Source organism: Myripristis murdjan, chromosome 1, assembly GCF_902150065.1.
Source record: "Myripristis murdjan chromosome 1, fMyrMur1.1, whole genome shotgun sequence".
NCBI lineage: Eukaryota > Metazoa > Chordata > Actinopteri > Holocentriformes > Holocentridae > Myripristis > Myripristis murdjan.
The window spans coordinates 28806183-28825632 of NC_043980.1; the positions used below are offsets into that span (position 1 = coordinate 28806183).

General features: G+C 41.8%; 2 protein-coding genes across 3 annotated transcripts in view; both read left to right on the top strand.

The window, feature by feature from the left end:
- Window positions 1-16286, top strand: part of prom1b (prominin 1 b) — a 27612-nt gene extending 11326 nt beyond the window's left edge. The window contains exons 5-27 of one of the 2 annotated variants that reach the window (XM_030054096.1): window positions 1409-1529; window positions 1658-1721; window positions 1856-1945; window positions 2460-2677; window positions 3207-3281; window positions 3395-3458; window positions 3626-3634; window positions 3812-3971; window positions 4087-4239; window positions 5442-5565; window positions 5833-5936; window positions 6049-6133; window positions 6504-6650; window positions 7296-7367; window positions 9430-9522; window positions 10101-10118; window positions 10295-10348; window positions 10435-10515; window positions 10672-10740; window positions 11838-11927; window positions 12695-12810; window positions 15152-15186; window positions 15332-16286. In XM_030054096.1, coding sequence (XP_029909956.1) covers window positions 1409-1529; window positions 1658-1721; window positions 1856-1945; window positions 2460-2677; window positions 3207-3281; window positions 3395-3458; window positions 3626-3634; window positions 3812-3971; window positions 4087-4239; window positions 5442-5565; window positions 5833-5936; window positions 6049-6133; window positions 6504-6650; window positions 7296-7367; window positions 9430-9522; window positions 10101-10118; window positions 10295-10348; window positions 10435-10515; window positions 10672-10740; window positions 11838-11927; window positions 12695-12810; window positions 15152-15173 — 2029 coding nt within the window. In that variant the 3' untranslated portion in view covers window positions 15174-15186; window positions 15332-16286. The remainder of the gene's footprint in view (window positions 1-1408; window positions 1530-1657; window positions 1722-1855; window positions 1946-2459; window positions 2678-3206; window positions 3282-3394; window positions 3459-3625; window positions 3635-3811; window positions 3972-4086; window positions 4240-5441; window positions 5566-5832; window positions 5937-6048; window positions 6134-6503; window positions 6651-7295; window positions 7368-9429; window positions 9523-10100; window positions 10119-10294; window positions 10349-10434; window positions 10516-10671; window positions 10741-11837; window positions 11928-12694; window positions 12811-15151; window positions 15187-15331) is intronic. The other variant, XM_030054106.1, reaches the window with a different exon arrangement.
- A 2063-nt stretch (window positions 16287-18349) lies between these two features.
- fgfbp2b (fibroblast growth factor binding protein 2b) lies at window positions 18350-19410 on the top strand (the record flags this gene model as incomplete). Its single annotated transcript, XM_030056132.1, has 2 exons — window positions 18350-19017; window positions 19340-19410. A coding segment is annotated over one exon (648 nt), but the record flags the coding sequence as incomplete, so codon positions are not given.
- Window positions 19411-19450: the final 40 nt, after the last annotated feature.

The window sequence follows — 19450 nt, forward strand, 5'->3', positions numbered from 1 at the left end:
TACAGTTGGCAAATCTCTCTCTCTCTCTCTCTCTCTCTCTCTCTCTCTCTCTCTCTCTCTCTCTCTCTCTATCTATCTTGTGTTGTTTTGTTGTTGGCTTTAGGGTCAGCATTATTGTAAAACTGGTCTGGCAGGTAAAATTGTGTCCAGTTTTTGCAGTTGGCAGTGTAGAGCCCACTGAAAGACACTGATTTGGTTCTGGACTCCGTTCTCCCATGTGTAGTTAATGTGTAGTTACACATTGGTAGCATTTCAGTGCAGTATGGATCTTTGTTTGATGACCAGCCAAAGATTCACAATGCACTGAAACCAGGGCCAGTAGGTTGTGTTATAATAAAGGGAGTGAAAAGGTAGCTGGTGGCATATACTGTAGGTCTTCATATGAACTTGCTGCTCATCCACACTCAGCAAAGCAGCTCGGCTACCCTGCATGTGTGCTCACAAGTTAAAGAGTGGATTTGCAGAACATGGTCCACTTTTCTGCTCTCTTAGTCTTCCTCAGAAGCAGAAATCTACTATATCACACAACACTGGATGTAGAAAATAATTTGGACACTTCATGAAGAACATTCATGAGGTGATTCCAGGTAAAACCCACTGATTGATTGATTGATTTCTTGAAACACGTTGCTGATTCCCATATAGCCCAATACAGGCTGAAATTACTTTTTCAACTGCAAGTGTGTGGTCCTCACTATATTTGTTCTGTTTCTTTATTAAATCTATACAATCATTTTTTTCAACCATGTTTTTTTGTTCCTCTCATTTTCCACTGTTAATTAATATTTATGTAATTATGGCTGCTACTTGCCCACCTTGCCCCTCCTTCTCCAGAAAAAAAATCAATAAAAACTTGATTACATAAAAAAATCTATTCTGATCAAAATGGATATGTAGACAAGTGACAGAGGGGTTTTACACCTTCATTTATGTCTGAATAAATGTATATGGTGAAGACCAGGGAAGAAGGATTTAGATGTGTGTTGTCCACAAGAGGTTCAATATCAGGAAAATGGCCCTAATATGTTTTACATTCAGTGTACAAGATATTGTTGAAATCTACCACCGACAAAATTGTCACATCAGGATCAAAAATTACTTCAAATAGCCTGCCAGCTATTTGAGGTAAATTTTCTACCTGGTTAATCTCTTTATTGCTTGTTGTTCATCTGATCAGCTGTCACGTGTGAGAGGAAAGACAGACAGAGGGACAGAAGGCAAAATATATTCAGGATAGAGGGAAACTGAGTGATTTTAGAGGAAAGTAGTTTTAGTGGATTTATGCTACCCTCTGCTGGCCACATGTACTCACTGTCTCTCTCTCTGTGTGTGTGTGTGTGTGTGTGTGTGTGTGTGTGTGTGTGTGTGTGTGTGTGTGTGTGTGTGTATGTGCGTGTGTGTTTTTCAGTGCTGGAGTCCTGATCGCCTACACTGCCAACCACAATGTCAGTGCCCAGATCAAAAGCACCCGACGATTCATCAATACAAACTTGAGAGACCTGAAGACATTTGCTAACAACACACCTGCGGTACGAACACACACTCACACCCCGTGACTCACACACACACTCACACACACACACACACACACACACACACACATCTGAATACTCAAATTGTTTCTGCCTCTATAATGTAATGTTGTTTCCTGTTGCAGCAAATTGAATATTTGACAGCCCAGTACACCACAGCCAAGAACAAAGTCCTGTCAGATCTAGACAGTGAGTACATACCAGAATGTCAACACTTCTGTCTGTCTGATCTTGCACAGTTTGTTTTTGGTTCCCACTGTGGACCAACAGATGTGTGTATGGAAATATGTATGGCTGATTCTTGTAATGATCCTGTCTGACAGATATCGGGCCTTTGCTGGGCGGCAGGATCCACAGTCAGCTGGAGAAACAGGTGGTTCCCTCCCTGGACACGGCGCTGCGCATGGCAGGAGGTAATAAACCCTCTGTGATGACTTGTAATATTAAAAGACTACATATATACATACATCCCATCACAGCTCTAAGTGAATAATTTCTCTCTATAGTGGGACTGTGAATGTACGAAGGGCATCCCCTCTCCTTTCTTTGCTAAAACTCTCAATTTCCTCTCTTCATTCTTGCTCTTTCGCTCTCACTGTCCTTCTTTGTAAAAGGGAAAGTTGAGAATGCCATCAAAGGTAACCGGAGCTGATCTGGAATCAGTGTTGCAGTGCGCGTGATTTGGTGTCAGTGTTATCAGTAGATCCTGATCCATGAGCCGTTGTTCTGCCCTGTGAACAAGTTTCTGCTGTGTTTGTCTTGTGCAGACTGTTGATCTGTGATTGTGCAGTGGCTGTCGTTTCATTTCGTGTCATCAGAGCAGTTCTGTGGCGGTTGTGTGCACGTGTGTATTTGAGTATTAAACATTTTGATATTGCGGTTCAAATGCATTATTCAGCTTCCTATGTCTCCTTTTCTTCTTCACAGCCATGCGTGAGACCAAGGAGGCCCTGGAGAGCATCACCTCCTCTCTGGAGGTCCTGCAGGAGGGGACGGGGAAGCTGCAGGCCCGCCTGGCCAGCGAGCGAGCCTCTCTGTCCAACACCCTGTCTGACCCCGCCTGCACCAACGGAGCTGTGTCTCACACCTGCAACACCATCCGGGCCACGCTGCCCCAGCTGGGAATCAACGCTGACTTCTCCAAGGTACCAAAGAAGCATCACAAACAGAGATAAGCGACAGTGTTCCCATTCAAATTTTGTGCTCATTTTAAATCTGCTATGGAAAATTCCACAAAAGAAAATTAAAATCATTGCACATTTCCATCATCTACACTCTATGAATTATTTTGTATAACACACACCTGAAGACTATAAAATAATCCACATTAGGTTGCAAAACAGTTTATTTGTTTGTTTTGTTTATTAATGTCCCCATTAGCTTTTGCATAGCAGCAGCAATTCTTGCTGGAGTCTACATAATTTACATGCTGGCAATACAAAGTACACATTCACACTACTCATCACAATACACTAACACATAATAGCACATAATAAACATCTACTTTCAATAAAACAATAATAGTTGATGCAGTTTAAATAAGTTAACAGTCAGAAGTGACCCGATTTCCCCTAGAGGATCAATAAAGTATTTCTTATTCTTATTCTGAATTGGAAAATGTGATTAAAAATGAATTAAAATAACCAGTTGAATCCTCTTCTCCTGCTCCCTCAGCTCCCAGATGTCAGTCAGCCCTTGGTTATAATCGAAACAGTGCTGAAAACAGACCTGAGCAACATTGTACAGAAGGTCAGTTCAACATCCCTCCTTTACTCTCCATCTTTGTCCTACAACCATCGAACTCTCCGCCCTCATCCTGCACTGACCTTGGTTTGACTTCCTCTCTGTTTTTACACCTCCAGGGTTATTCGTCCTTTAATGACACGCCAAAGCTTGTCAGAGAGCAGACGAAAAACATTGTTTCAGGTACAGGCTTGTGCGTGTATGTGTGTGATTGATTTTGGTGGTATTGTTCTTCTGCTGCTGTTTCACCTCCAGTTAATAAATGAGACACTGAACTTCCTGTGCTCGCTTTCATCTTTACATTCTTTCCTCTCCTCTGTAAACTGCAAACTCATGGACTGAAACCGCAGCTCTGCCTCGTAAGTCCTGTCTGTCCCTCTCTTCCCTTCTTGTTTTCTAATCTTCATACTTAAGAGTGGACAGTCTGTCCAGTCAATGCTTACATATAATAGAAGAGAATTTCATTAGAAATGTGTTTGTTTGTGTGTCTGTCTCTCTGACTTTCTATCTCTCTGTCTGTTTGTGTGTGTGTGTAGGAGTGAAAAGCATGCTGGATAAGATCAGTGGTGAGATCATGGGCTTCTCTAAAATGTTCCCAGTGGAGGCCTCTCTGGCCAACTTCACTATTTTCCTCGGCCAGCAACAGAAGGCCATCGAGTCCTTCTACCCACAGATAGACCAAATGGACTTCTACAGGTGTGTCTCTGAGTGTGATGATGATGATGAATAGGTTGGCACTCTTTGTTTTTTGCACATCATCATCATCGAGGTCCTGCATGTGTGTGTGTGTGTGTGTGTGTGTGTGGTGTAGGTGGATCGGCTGTGTGGGCGTGCTGTGCATGGTCGTCCTGATCCTGGCCTTCAACATCCTGGGTCTGCTGTGCGGCTCCTGTGGCTATGACAAGCAGGCCACGCCCACCACCCGCGGCTGCCTATCAAACACCGGTGGCAACCTGCTCATGGCGTAGGTTACCTTGACAACAGCCTCATGGTCTGCTGATGGGATAGTAAACCATAACAAATAGATGAATTAGGGAAATTTAAGACGCCTGTTCTCAGACTTTGTCCTTGCTGACCACCGTACATCCCTCCTGACTGTGAATCATCTCAAAACAAAACAACGACTCTGTGATGAAGTCCCTCAATATTGTGACAGTATTCTGGGGATGACTATCTGTGATTTTTACACACAAGAGATTTTTGATTAGTCATTAGTAATGTGGTTATGATGGTCAAGTAGGTAGAGGAAGATAGAACAGCTGGAGCAGTCTAATGAGTTCAGAAAATTACGTCCCAATACTGTTACTGTTATAATATCCAGTGTTATATCACAGTATAAATTTAGTATTGATTGCCCAGCCCTGTACTGTTTAAAAAAAAAAAAAAAAAGCAGTGGCATATAAAGTGTGCCATCAGTGCAGCATTGCATAAGTGAGTGAGTTAAGATTAAAATCCTGATAGATAAATAAATAAATGGTAATATATTTGTATGAAAAATGCATATTAAAATATTATTCCAGGCCTTAAAAGTCATTAGTCTTTGTGAGATCATCATTTCAACATTTTATCCATTTTATTTATTTGTGTATTTCTATGTAGTTCTTCTAAAGTTTAACCTGACTCACTTTATACTTAACCTGTTACACTTACCAACAAAGAGAAATCATAGAAAATCCTTATACTTATATATGTGAAGTTCTGTTGAGGAAATATTAAGTAAATTTATTACAGCACCACCTAAAGGACACAACACTTATAAAAAGACTTTATAGAACAACACTTCATCAAACCCTACGTAAAGGTTACCTCTGCACTTGAGCACAAACACAAGATTTACCTTTACGCTCACTTGAAATGCTGATTTGTGTAAGAAAAAGATTATTTGTCCAAAAAAAAAAAAAAAGTCTTAAATTATGTTGAAATCTGTCCTTAAAAAGCATTAGATTTTAACCCTCTGAAACCTGCAAACGCCATCTGTTAGGTAAGTTTTAGTTTATTAGCTCCTGGCAGGTGAGCCAACAAGTAAATTTTGGAGGTCGAGAGCAGTGAAAAAACAAAGATGAAGCAATACTGTGAATGAAAGTGTTGTGATAAATTGTACAAAACAGGAAACAGAGAGGCTGTGAGATGGTAGTTGACTGATTTGTGTCTCTCCTCGTCTCTCAGTGGGGTGGGCTTCACTTTTATCTTCGCCTGGGTGCTGATGGCCATAGTGACCGCCTTGTTTGTGGCCGGTGGCAACGTGGAGAAGCTGGTGTGTGAACCGCTGGCTAACCGACAGCTATTCAAGGTGCCGCCGACAAACACTTGCACTCTTCTTCTCTCCCCTTCCTGGATCATTTTATTTTCACTCTCCTCCCTTCCTCCGCATGTGTTTTCCTTAGAGAGCTGTTTTATCTCAGCATGATAGTGTTACATAACACACACAACACTGCAGCTCTGTGTGCTTACAAATATACATGAACGTGTGTGTTTGTGTTTGTGTTTGTGTGTGTGTGTGTGTGTGTGTGTGTGTGTGTGTGTGTGTGTGTGTGTGTGTGTGTGTGTGTGTGTATAGATCATAGACACCCCGTACATGGTTCATCCCGCCAAGAAGAACTTCCTCCCAGGAATGCTGTTCCAAAACCCGAACATTGACTTGACTTTGGGAAGCATGTACAGGTAACACGCAGTTCACACACACAACACACACATCCCTTAATTACAGTGAAATCTTGCACACACAGTGAGGGAGCTTCAGTGTGTGACCGTGCTGTGTGCGTTTCTCTCCTAGGGAGTGCTACGAGAATAATGGCTTGTATCACGCTCTGCAGCTGGAAACCATGTTCAACATCAACTCCTTCCTCAACAGAACTGTGGTGAGTGTACCGTCTGCTGATTAGTGTGTACGGCGAGCCGTGCTTGAACACGCGCGTCTGCATGTATGTGTGTGTGTAAGGGCTGCTCAGTCATGATCGTGATCAAATCATGATCACGATTATTTTGGTCTGATATCAAGATTACTCATTGACTTTGGAAACACCATCTAATTTTTGACCTTTTTTTTTTAAATTGTGTTTTTAACAGTGGATATCCTCGAACTTTAAAGTCATAAACATGCCTTAGAGTAAATGTGGGTCTTTAGGAAGGGGTGAAAGTGCATTGCTGCAAAGGAAAGGGATGCGCTAGATTTACAACACAAGGCAAAACAAAATGAATTGCCCATCCCTGATGCGTGTCTTTCAACAGTATAACAGGGACCTGGCCAACGTGTTAGAGAGTGTGAAGGTGGACCTGCAGGACATCACGCTGCTGGAGCAGGAAGGAAGAGACAGCCTCATCAACTTTGCCAACTCTGGAGTCGGAGACATCGATTATGAAGCCTTTCTCGCTGAGGTAATCTGTGTGTGTGTGTGTGTGTGATTAAATGGCAGCTAAAACTGAAAGAGAAATGACAACTAAATGTTAAAAAAAAAAAAAAAAAACACGCACACAATCAAAATTGTACTAAAACTATTTTCTCTACTTGTAAAACAAAATCTAAAATATCTAAACTAAAACATACATGAAAGGTTTTCAGCTGTCATCTTTTTGGACATTTATACCACATATTTTTACATCAACTTGTACCACAAGATGGCACTTTCCTGTGGATCGACTTGTCAAGCCTTATGCATGAGCGCCTCTCAAGTCTCAGAACTTATTTTGAAAATCTGTAAAGGAAACGCCAGAATCCTGTAATCCTGGGATTAATTTGAACGAAATGGTGTGAATGCAGATTGCTGTTGAATCTGATGGTGCATTTAAATTGTGCAAAGTAAAAAAACAAGTGGTTTCAACTTCAAGTTGGTGGATGATATATTGAAAAGAATATTATTGTTTTATATTATGTATTCGAATCGTTTTTGTAAAGATTAATTATTTCATGTATTATCTGTTGCACACATGCACAAAATACCTGCTGTAAAAGTACTACCCATATCAAGACTAAGTAAAAACTGTGTGTGTGTGTGTGTGTGTGTGTGTGTGTGTGTGTTCTAGGTTAATAAAGGAGTCACTCTAGTGGATCTCCTGTCCTTCTCCAGTGACCTGGAGGCGCAGGCTGACCAGCTGGTGAGTTGCTTTCAGCTCCATTCACCGTCACTCTGGGTGACACATCACTCTGCTCACAAGTCACAGTAACAGCATTTCTTTTCTTCTTGCACAAAAGCCAAAACCAGAGAAGGATGCTGAAAGAGTGATCTTGCCGCTTTTAATCATTTCTCTCAGGAAATACACGTTGCTTTGAGTTCTCACACAGCCACAGCGAATATTTGAATCTGACGGCTGGAGGGTTTCTCTTAAAATGTTTATCAGGACTCCACAAACGAAGTCTGTCAGCAGTTTAATTCTCTGTTCTACATCAGTGCTTTCTAATGCATTCAGCTCATATAAAACTTATTATAGTTGACCATTACACCAATAAACTAACAACAATAAAGGCTACACTAACTAGTTGCATTATGTCCCCCTCCAGCCATTTATTAGGCCCCTAAAAAATAATATCTGCAAAAAACATCCCTTAGTGCCTTAAATCTAGGCTACCTCTGTACCTCTCCCTCATTAAGCATGTGTGGACCTATAAATATCCAAATAGTCCCTGTCCACCCCCATGCCTGTTGCCACACTGACTCTTAACTAGAGCTCTGTTCACAGAACGAGGAGGTCCCGTCCCGCGGCACTCGTGAAAATTGTGCCATATTTGATAATATAACCATGAAACAAATTACTGTTTTCAGCTAATCTCTTTGTAACGCTAATATTGTTCATGTGAAGCAGCCATTTCGAGTTTGTCTTGTTGAGTTTTTGAGAACAAAACACTCAAGCGAGCGGCGGAGCTGGTACTAATGATATGCACAGCAGCACCTTGTCAGATTGCTTCTCAACTGTGATTATCCTCCAACTATTGTGAATATTTTCCAGGTAGCTGGTGCTTATGTAACATTCAGCTAGTTGAACCATTTTTGTGTAAATATGTGTCATTTAATCCATGTCTGCAAATGGGTAACTTTAGTCAAATCAGCTGGTAGTGTCTCTGTTGCTAGGTTGTTCCAGATATTAATCTGACTCGTGAAAATAGTGCAGGTTTTTATTTTCAGAGCATATCACTCCTTAGATTAATTATCTCCCCATTTATTTTTAAAATTGCTTTCAAGTGGCCATAGTATAAGCACAATGATGCTCTCCAAGGTGAAGGAGAAGAATGTCACTCCACAGTGCATGTTAGGGGAAACTATATAAATGCTTGATATGACATCTATTCTTAATTCAAGTGTAAAAATATGACAAAATAACTTGTGCAGCTCAAATTAAGTACTAGAGTAGAGTAACTGAGAGCTGACCAAATATGAGCCGTTACGTGTCCTTGAAAGTAACACTTCTGACTCCAGGGATGTGTGAGATTTAATTTCCATTTAAGCACAATTCATCTGACCAGGAAGGAATTGGCCTATGTCACCCCCAGAAAACTGATAACAACTCAAATCAAATCACTCTTTTTTTCTTAGAGAATGCCACACTGACAAAACTTGTTTGAGTATAATTCACACAAAATCAGTCTCTTCTCTGTCTAAGGAGCATTTCCATCACTAGTTTTAGGCAGATTTCTTTGTTTCCTGGCTTTAAGAAAGAATTGTTGAGTCAGATCCACGGCTATAATGTAAACCTTTTCAAAATATGTAATAAAATATTGGTGGCAAGCAACACTGCTTACATCTGGTAAGTACTCTGAGTTACTGAACATAAATGTTTGCCTTGCTGATTATGGCTGGTTTCTAGCTGGCTCACAGTGTGTCTGAGCTGCACATGCATCAGGATGCAGTCAGAATATACAGTCGGACGGCCTCTCACTGGAAAATTCTTGTACTTCATGGTCAGCCATCAAGCTTGTTAGTTTGAACAAGCTACCCATTCACCTTGAGCACACACACACACACACACACACACATTCATGGCACATGCATGGTAAGGCACATGGAACATGCGATGATATGTGTGTATCGATTGACATTCAACAGTTTTAATGGTTTTAAAGACTCAAGCGCACTAATTCACTGTAGTAACTTATTATCTGTTTTTGGCTGTGTGTGTGTGTGTGTGTGTGTGTGTATGTGTGTGTGTCCGCATGCATGTACAGCCCCGTGGTGCACTGGAGAATGCACTTAAAGGACATGCCAGCAGTATCAGGCAGATTCACAAAGAGCAGGTGGTTCCCTTGGAGCAAGCTATGGTAATCACCTCCGCACATGTCACACACAAATACACACGTGCACTTCACACACATGTGCACACGCGATATACTACACGCTCATTCAGAAGCAGGACTGGGTATTGGCAAGAACCTCGCGATACAATACCCATCACAATAAAGGGATCTGAGCTGACTAAAACTACCAAAATACAACCTGCTGCATAACACTTGGGTTGACAAGTATAATATACATGTTATATGATAAATCATCATCATCATATATGATAAATTAGTTGAAAAACTCAAAAAAGTTAAATTCAAATTGTTTCCAATTTATTGAAACAGAAATAGCACAGTGCACTATTATGTAAATGAAATACAGAAACTACATATTGCTGCTGTGGGCTAGAGAATTGATACAATATTGCAAAAAAAATAATATCACGATACTCAGCTAGTTTTTTTGCACAGCTGTATTCATAAACGTCTTCTCACATGGCCATAATGGCTGTCCACGCTAACAAAAGCAAGTTGGCGTACATATTTGCCCATTGTTCCCCTCAACTTTCCATTTTTCTCTCTTCCTCCTTTACTTTGCTCATAAAATGGTGGCAAAGAAATATGTCAGAGCGCGGGTAAGCTACTGTCGATGTACCGTGTGTGTGTCTGAGTGTGTGTGTTTGCTGTAGCAGTGTGGTGCATGTTGTGGAAACGGTGATGTGAAGTGGTAGAGTATTTGTTTATGTGTGTTTAGCATACATGTGGTTTGTTTGGTAACGGTGTGTGTGTGTGTGTGTTTTTTTTAATGCAGAGTACACTGAACCAAAGTATCCGACTACTGCAGAGAACAGCCGGTGACCTACCGGTGAGAAAACACACTCATAATAACACACTGGTACACTGGCACTGATTTGCATGCTAATTAAATCTCTCTCTCTCTCGCTGTCTCAGGTCAAGGTGACTAACGTCCTGAGTGCCATCGATGCAGCAGAATACCTCATCACTCATAACGCCTCACATGTGGTTAAGCAGGTGAAAGACACACACTTTCCACTGTCCTGAGTGTGTTTTGTGGAGTTAGACTCATTTTTTTAGTGTAAACATGTTGATGGTTTGAAATCTCGTAGTGCACTCACATAGACACACACATTCACAAATTTCCTAACCAGTTTTTCCTTTGGTGTCCAGGAAACAAATGGCTACACCCAGAGCTTGGTGGGTTACTTCAGACAATACACAGACTGGGTTAAAAACTCTGTGAGTATAGTCCCAATTTCCTCTTAATGTTTTAATTTGTCTTTTTAAAAGTACAGGTTAGTTTATCATTGGGACAATGACTGGAGAGGAGAGGAGTGTGACTGTAAGAAAGGCCTGTAGACAAAGAAACCTGAACCTCAGCCACTGGCTGCAGAGGTGAAGACATGAAGACATAAATATAAGCCAACATGTAACTGATGATTGGAAAAAAATGATGCTTTCAAATGTTTTCCACCAGTACTGAGGCTATGTGATGAGTTGCATAACCAGAGCGGGAAAAACAACATTTTATTTCCTAAGTGGCTGCAGATTTTATTGATGTAAACACAAAGAAATGTGTATCTAACCACCGTGTGCTAATTCACTCTAAATCACAATAAAAAAAAATGTTTTAGATAGTTGATTTTTTTGGGAAGGTCTCAGAGACCACTCTCCATTTTATTATGCTTAGTCCAGTTTTATCACTCAAGGTCGCCCCCCTGTGGTGCCCCCAGGTATCTCCCTCTTTTAGAGTACCTCTGCTGTATGGTTCAGTCACCACAGCTGTAACTGCCAGGCAGGCATCTTGCTTCTGCAAAAAGCAGACATGCACCCGTCCCAAAGAATGAACAAGAAATCCATTTCTTGATCTGCCTGAGCTGTGGAATCAAAATGCATAGAGTTCAATAAATTATAGAAGCATTATCAATTGCTTGTCTAGACTCTTACACCAAATACCAAAAAAAAAAAAACCAGCATGAAACACTTAACTTTATATCAGCCTGTCTAGTGTAAGTACCCAACTTATTATCAACAGATAGTCCGTTGACTTTTGTCATAGTATCAGTTTTGTATAAGTTAAATTTATGGTTAGTTTGATACTAAAATCATAAGTGGATACGAAGGTGAATATTAATACTGGACTCTGCACATAAAGTGTTATAGCTGGAAATTAAATTTTCTAAAACTACTTCATGCACAAGTTCTGGTTTGACATTTGACACCACTCCCATATGTGCTGTTTAATTTACATTCTGGATTTGTGTCTGTCTCTATATGTGTGTGTCTGTGTGTCTGTGTGTGCCTGTGTTCGTGCATGTACGTTCTTTCTCCTACAGCTGACTGCAGAGGTGGCTCAGTGTAAACCCATCAGCAACATTGTGGACAGCATGGAGATCGTCGCATGCAGCTTCATAGTTGATTCAGTGGTAAGACACTATATCAGTGTATTCCTGTGTGTGTGTGTGTGTGTGTGTGTGTGTGTGTGTGTGTGTGTGTGTGTGTGTTTAAGATGTGCGTTCACGCAGGCTGTTGAGGTGTCCTGTATTCATTCGCCACAGCACATGTGCAGGATGTGTATCTGGATTTCAGCTGGAGACATAAATGGTTCTTTGACTGTTTGAGGGACTCTTGGGTTTTGGGGGCAAGGAAGACTGTGGAGTCGGCTACACGTCCGAGAACAGTATGTTCTCAATTCTCCAACACACACCGTGATGGGCCAGGGTCTGTTTCAGGGAGGGTGGGGTGTTATACACACACAGATTCTTCACTGTTCACACTCAGAACCCCAAAGACTTGTAAAGTTTTTTTATGTACATATCAGCTATATTTCATTTAAGTTTGTGAACATTTAATGAGTGGTGGCACAAGCTACAGACTGTGGGCGATATAAAAAGAGAATTTATATATCAGTGTGCAAGCTGTGCATGCTGACACTGTTCATATGTGTGCATGTGTGTGTGTGTGTGTGTCTGCATGTGCACATGTTTTAACAGACATTCCATCTAGTCTGTATGTACACAGTTGATCCTATTTATGCCTGTTGATATGTTTGGTGTCTGTATGTGTCGTACATACTGTAGCAACAGAAATCTGAAACCCATCATCAGGTAAACTTGTGGAACAGAAAAAACTTTGAAAAGTCATGGAAGTAAATGTGTGTGCATGTGTGTTTGTGTGTGTGTGTTTTTTGCAGAACACATTCTGGTTTGGTCTGGGTGGATGCTGTATCTTTCTGATCCCCAGCATCATTTTCTCTGTCAAACTGGCCAAATACTACAGGAGAATGGACACAGAGGATGTCTTCGACGAGTGAGTTCACGCATTCACACACACACACACACACACACACATACACAGGCACACACAGACACACATATCTGCATACTTATTATCCACAGACATGTAGATTTCCACTGTTTTGCCACTATTTTTTCTCGGCTCCTTCTGTTGTAGATAGAAAGGACAGTAATCAAATCTTCCCTTCTCTCCCTTCCTCTTATCTTTATTCCCATTTTGCACCAATCTCTTTTCCCCCTTTTTTCACATTGTACTATTTCTTCTGTTTTCCTCTACATTTGCATCCATTGTTGCTCCAGTTCTTCTTACCCGTGGCTTGTTGCACTTTGATATTTGTCCGCCGTCCGAGCGTCCCCTCCTTCTCCTCCATGTGTCCACAGTTTTGTGGTATGGAATGCTCTTGTCTTTGGATGGCTTCCGTCCGTTTTCACTTCCTCCATTTGCTCTCAGAAATCACGAGCATGGTCTCTGTCTCTCTCTTTGCATGGATTCTCCGTAATAAGTTTCTGTCACATCACACTTCTCAGTCATCCATCTCTCCATCAGAGGATCGATGTCGAGTCTTTCCCATTCTGTCTTTCTCACCTGACCTCCCACCTCGCTCTTGTGTTGCAGTATGGGTAATACAGGTAACCACGGTGAACAAGTGTGCGATTTCCACAGCAACCTTGCTGTGGTCAGGTATGAGCGGCGCCCGCCGACCCTGCTTGCCTGCATGCCACGGTAGTGACTGGTGGAGGGGTGTGTATGTGTGTGTGTGTGTGTGTGTGTGTGTGTGTGTGTGTGTGTGACTCTGAATCAGTGTGAGGGGAGAAGCTGTAAAATTTTGAAAAGTGAGGGAATGGCACTCAAGCGGATGCTTTGTTTTGGATAATTTAGAGCCAGCAGCCTGTACAACTTTTACAGCATGAGATTTTTTTTTTTTTCTAGAGAAGAGAAATTTATGAAGGATCCTTCTTGTATGCATGAACTTGTATGTCTGTGTGTTATACGTGCTCATGTGTATGTGTGTGTAATAGCTCCCCCTACTACAACACCCTGACCCGGTTCCCACGGGCCTCCGCTCCCCCAAGCTACCCCGACTGGTGACACACGGGACTGTTCTCCCCGACAGAGAGGTACTGATCGTCAGCGACAACCTTTCATCAGCTAACATCTAACGAAACTGCAGACTACCGACCAGCATTCATCAAAGAACCACCAAACAACCAGCCCTTCTATCACCGTCAGCCCAGCTCCACTCACGATGCTGTGGTTGCTGTTTCATCCAGTTTTTTTTTTGTTGCCAGCATTTCTTCTGTTCATCTTTCTTTATCTCTCATCCACCCCTCCATCTCTTTTCTTCTCACACATGCACACAATATCCTGTGTCCATTCCAATAGTCGAACATAAGCAAGCAACATTAGCTGCTTATCATGGAGCTGATTTAAACCACGGGCCCCTGTTACACATGGCATTATCATGTGTTGTCATCCAGTTTATGCCTTGATAAAATGTTGCTGAGTTACATGAACAGATGGCTGTGTACGTTACTTCCTTTCATAACATTTGTCCTTTAAAATTGACAGTCACGCCTCATGTAGCTTGTTCTCTTTCTACAAGACAGTATTTAGACAATCTTGTTTTGACTCCATCAGTGTGATTCATGTTAATTGGCTGCTGTATAAGTTGCATGATCTTCCTTTGATCTTTACATGACCGGAGTAGTCAGATGCTACTGTATACACTTGCATAGAAAGTCAGCTTGAGTTGCATAAAAAGCTAATGAATGGATATAAAATGTGCACATTATCTGTTAATATGACAAGCTAAATTCTTGCAGCTGATCAAATCAGTTATCTCTCGACATATAAGTAAGTAAGTGAAACTAGGTGGAAATTTAAAATTTCTAGCTAAACAGTTGTAGACATACCTTTTGTTCATTCCTTTGCACAAAATATGCACTCAAAAAATGACTATCTTATGTGCAGGAGATGCGTCTCCTGTCCTCAGTGTAGGAAGTCATGGCCTCAAAATCTTATTTTGTCCTGCAGCCACTCCTTGGCTCTATATATCTGTTCCCCAAAGGTTATTTCTGCCCAAATAGTTGCTATGTGTGCCAGCCAGCGTGCCTCAGAGCTGAGCTGAGTTCATTTACACCTGGATTTTAAGCATTTTTGCAAACACCATCTTATCACCCAGACCACATGTTACTGCCTTGCATAAAAGGGGCCACAGACTTTGACTTGTACTAAAAAAGGACTAACATGTCACTAATGGCTCTGAAGCAGTTCATATTTGCCTCTGACTTTGATCACTGGGTATGGACAAATATCTGATAATGCCAATGTAATTTTTTTCTCCTCTCCACAGTGGACAAGAGAACTGGAACTGACCTTGCCCTCATGGTATGTAGCTGTCTGTCTGCTGCTCAAGGAATAAGATGATTAAAAAAGTACCTTTCACAAATTCAGAGACACTGTTTTACAAAAAAAAAAAAAAAAAAACAGTGGTAAAAAAAATCAGATTTCTGACATTGCTCCTCTTTTTCAGGATCTTCAGAATATCCAGCTTTTCTACTCAGATCTCAAAACGATGATAAAGTACAGAAGAAATAAACGAAGAACTTTGTTAACGAGGAGGTTCCTTATCTTCACTGCCACGCCTCTCCCCAGTATCCCCTCAAGGGCCTCTGATACCAGCCAATTATAACAGATCAAGTGTTCTCTCATAAATCACATCTTTGTCACAACAGTAGCCCAAAATTCCTCATAGACTTTCATATCACTTGCCAGAGCATTATTTTCAATGTAGCTAGCTTTACCTTTAGAGAATACATTTCTTTCTACTTAATGGCTCATTATCAGATCACCATGGTGACAAGAGTGTACATTTTTTATGCTTTCAAAACTTTTGAAAGTTTTATACAATTTTGTTAATGTTTGTTTTATAACTATGTCAGTAGCTCTTTTCTTTATTCTATCTGTGGATTTCTTGAAATGTAGCTTAGGCGCCATTTTGGCTCGAAACGCACCAGTAACCTTGACCAGATCGATTTCACACTTGGAACAAGGAAACTGGTTGTTCAGTTTGGCTCCTCTATCACTATTTATATCAAAAGCATAAAGCCCCAATTTCAGAGACATGGTTTGAGTCAATTTGTCCTGGTCCATGTTACTGAAAGAGACAAAGTCCTATTTGCTATGCATAACAACCACACACACCCATACACACACACACACACACACACATGCGAGCGCACACATTTTCCCAATGAGGTTTTGTGACAGCAAATAAACAAGATACTGTATCTTAGAGTTTTTCACCACACTATTAGTGATGGCCTAGGTGCTTGTGTTGTCAGAGGTGTTTTGCCACACTGTGGTTTGGGACATAAAACTCCCAGAAGCCTCAGCACTGTCAGAGGCCGGGCTGCAGAGAGCGAAAAGCCCATCTGGAGTTTGTGGTGAGGGTGTGAAACTGTGAATAAAGATTTCAGTCCAGTAAATGCTGGTGTCCACTTTGTTTCTCTTCCACAAATTACAAAGGAAATTGGAATGCCCTCTTGTGCGTATAGACAGTGCATACATGCACAAACACACTCCTCCACACACTCTCTTCCTCAAAACGCACACATACACAATACCAAAACTGAAGAGCCAATGATGAAATATTGATGGAATTTGTATCTGTATTTAAAAAAAAAAAAAAAAAAAAAACAGTAATCTTACAAGTGTGGATTTTCAAGATTTATGCTCCTCCAAATTTAACAAATGCTCCGGGATGCAGGTGGAAACCAACAAGGAAGAAGATTGAATACAAAAGGCATCTGTGTTCCCACAGCAAAAACCTGTCTGCCAAAGTACACACAGGGCTGGGACAGCTCAGAACATTCATGTAACATATGCAAACTTAGATTTTGTGCACACACACACACACACACACACACACACACACACACATCAGCTGCAATGGATAGGGTCTGTTTTGGGGGTTGTGGGTTACAGGGAGCAGGGGCTGCACTGAGGTGGGGTGACACTGTTGCATCCTATCAGAGGAGCACTACAGTAAAAAGACACACACACACACTCACACACACACGCACATGGCTTACTTCAGATGTTTACCCTGCATTCCCACTGTCTCTTACAAGAGCACTTTTTCTCAGTATCTTGACGGCTATTAAGATAAAATTTCTGCAGGGCATGTGTCTGTTTGCACAATTATGTGACTAGATGTGCAATAGAATATTCCTCTTCCATCCTATCCAGTTCCTTCCAAGTGACTTTACAGTAATGTCATGGACAGTTTTCCCACTCATTTTCAGTGGAAATAACTCACTGCAGAGTGCAGTCAGGCTTAGTTTATATATATCTATATCTATATCTCTCTCTCTCTCTCTCTCTCTCTCTCTCTAGATATATATATATATATAGAGAGAGAGAGAGAGAGAGAGATATCGATATAGATATATATAGATATATATCGATATATATCTATATCGATATATATCTATATCTATATGTGTGTATATATATATGTAGATATATAGATATATATTGATATAGATATATATCGATATATATATATATCAATATATATATATATATATATACAGATATATGTGTGTGTGTGTGTGTGTGTGTGTGCGCGCGCGCGTATATATCTATATCTATATATCTATATCTATATGTCTATAGATATAGATATAGATATAGATATAGATATATAGAGATATATATAGGCATAAAATCATATGCTGCTCTGCCAATAGCATAGGTTTGGTGGAGAAAGGTTTCACAGATCACCTTTAATTCTTCAGCAAATAACTAAGAGGCAATTTTGCTTGGCAATTTTAGTGTTCTCCTCTCTTTCCTCCCCCCTCTTCTCTACCTCATCAATGGTCAAAGAACCTCCTATGTGAAGATTATATAATGTCACATGAAGGTTTTTCTGAACGTTTGGCTTCATGTGTGTACCACCCTTCAGCCCCTTTCCTCTCTCCTCCCCCCACTTCTCCTCAGCTCCCTTAGACCCTTTGCCACTTCCCTTCCATCCCCCTCCCACCATCCTACATGCCCATCACCTTTTTATTTTTGACCATACCACAGTGGGCTGGGTCTAAGTGATGTGGTGTGTGTGTGTGTGTGTGTGTGTATGTGTGTGTGTGTGTGAGAGAGAGAGAGAGAGAGAGAGAGAGAGAGAGAGCAAATGCATGTGTGTGATGCAGAGGAGGAGTCTGAGTCCTTCGGCTCACCTGAATAAAGCCATCTTTGTGTCCCTCAGGCCTTATAAAGCCATGCTAGGTTGCTGTATACCCTTGCACACCATAGCCCACAGTGCACACTCACACATACACATCATTCCTTATCCACGATACCACTGCCATCCATTTCCACCACGAACAACACTGCAATGAGAGGCAGGATGAGACTGTTGCTGCTGGTCCTAGCAGCAAGCGTGTGTGTGTCATACGCTCAGAACACCAGCAACAACAGCAATGACAGGCAGCAACAGCAGCAACAACAGCAGCAGCAGCAGCAGCAGCAGCAGCAGCAACAACAGCAGCAGCAGCAGCAGCAGCAGCAGCGCAGTATCTGGGACGAGCCCATCCAGTTCAGCACCAAGACCAAAGATGCCTGCACCATGGTGGTGTCCGGAGCCGGGGACTATACTCGCCTGCGTGTCTCCTGCAAGGGTCCAAGCCAGGGCCAGAACCCAGGACGCTCCTACTACTGCGACTTCCAGGGTAAACCTAACTTGTGCCGTGCCTACAACCTGAACCCCCGCCACTACTTCACCCAGATGATGTGGGAGATGAGGAAGCTGAGCCACGCCTGCCAGGGACCAAAAGTCTACCGCCCCCAGATGTGTAAGAAATATCCCGACGAGGCCCAGATGACCTTCCTGGCCGCCTGGCCCAAGACCACCACCCCTAAGCCATCCAGGCCCAGCCAGAGCCAGGAGCAGCGCAGACCAGTAGTGCCAGTCCAGACCAAGCCCGTCACCACCCCTAAGTCTGCCAAGCCTCAGCACCAGCCTGTGAAGCCCCAGACAGGCAGGGGCAGCCAGCCCAGGAAACCTACCCCCAAGCCTGGAAAGACCACTCCACGTCCCACAGATCACTCTCAGTCCAAGGCTTCCCGCCTGGCCTCAGAGTACTGCTGGAGGAGCTTCCATGGTATCTGCACCTACTTCATCAGCTGGTTCCAGAACTGAAACCTCTGCCACAGACACAGGTGAGTACTGGGACAGGTGAGAAGAAGATGAGGACCCAGAGAGGGAGGAGGGTGCAGATCAAGATTAGCAATAGGAAAGGAATAAAGAGTATAAATACAAGTCATATAAAAGGTTATCAAATTGTATTCCCACCCTCAGCAAATGCTTGCTCACATATACTTTCTTGAAATACTTAACTCAAAATTCAAATATATCTCTGACTTCATATAGGACATTTTATCGCTGTAGTCTCCCAGTTTGCCATTTTGATCTTACATGCAACAGCATAAGAGACAGATATTCTTATTCTTATTTTCTTGTGACCTTTGTTTTTTGTTTCAGGTTAGTATCATCAGCGATGGACCCAGAACACTTGGGTAGTTTTGACCTCTACAGGATCTTTGTGGAAAGCCGTGGAGTCATTTCATCACACAGCTCCTCCTGCCGCTCTGT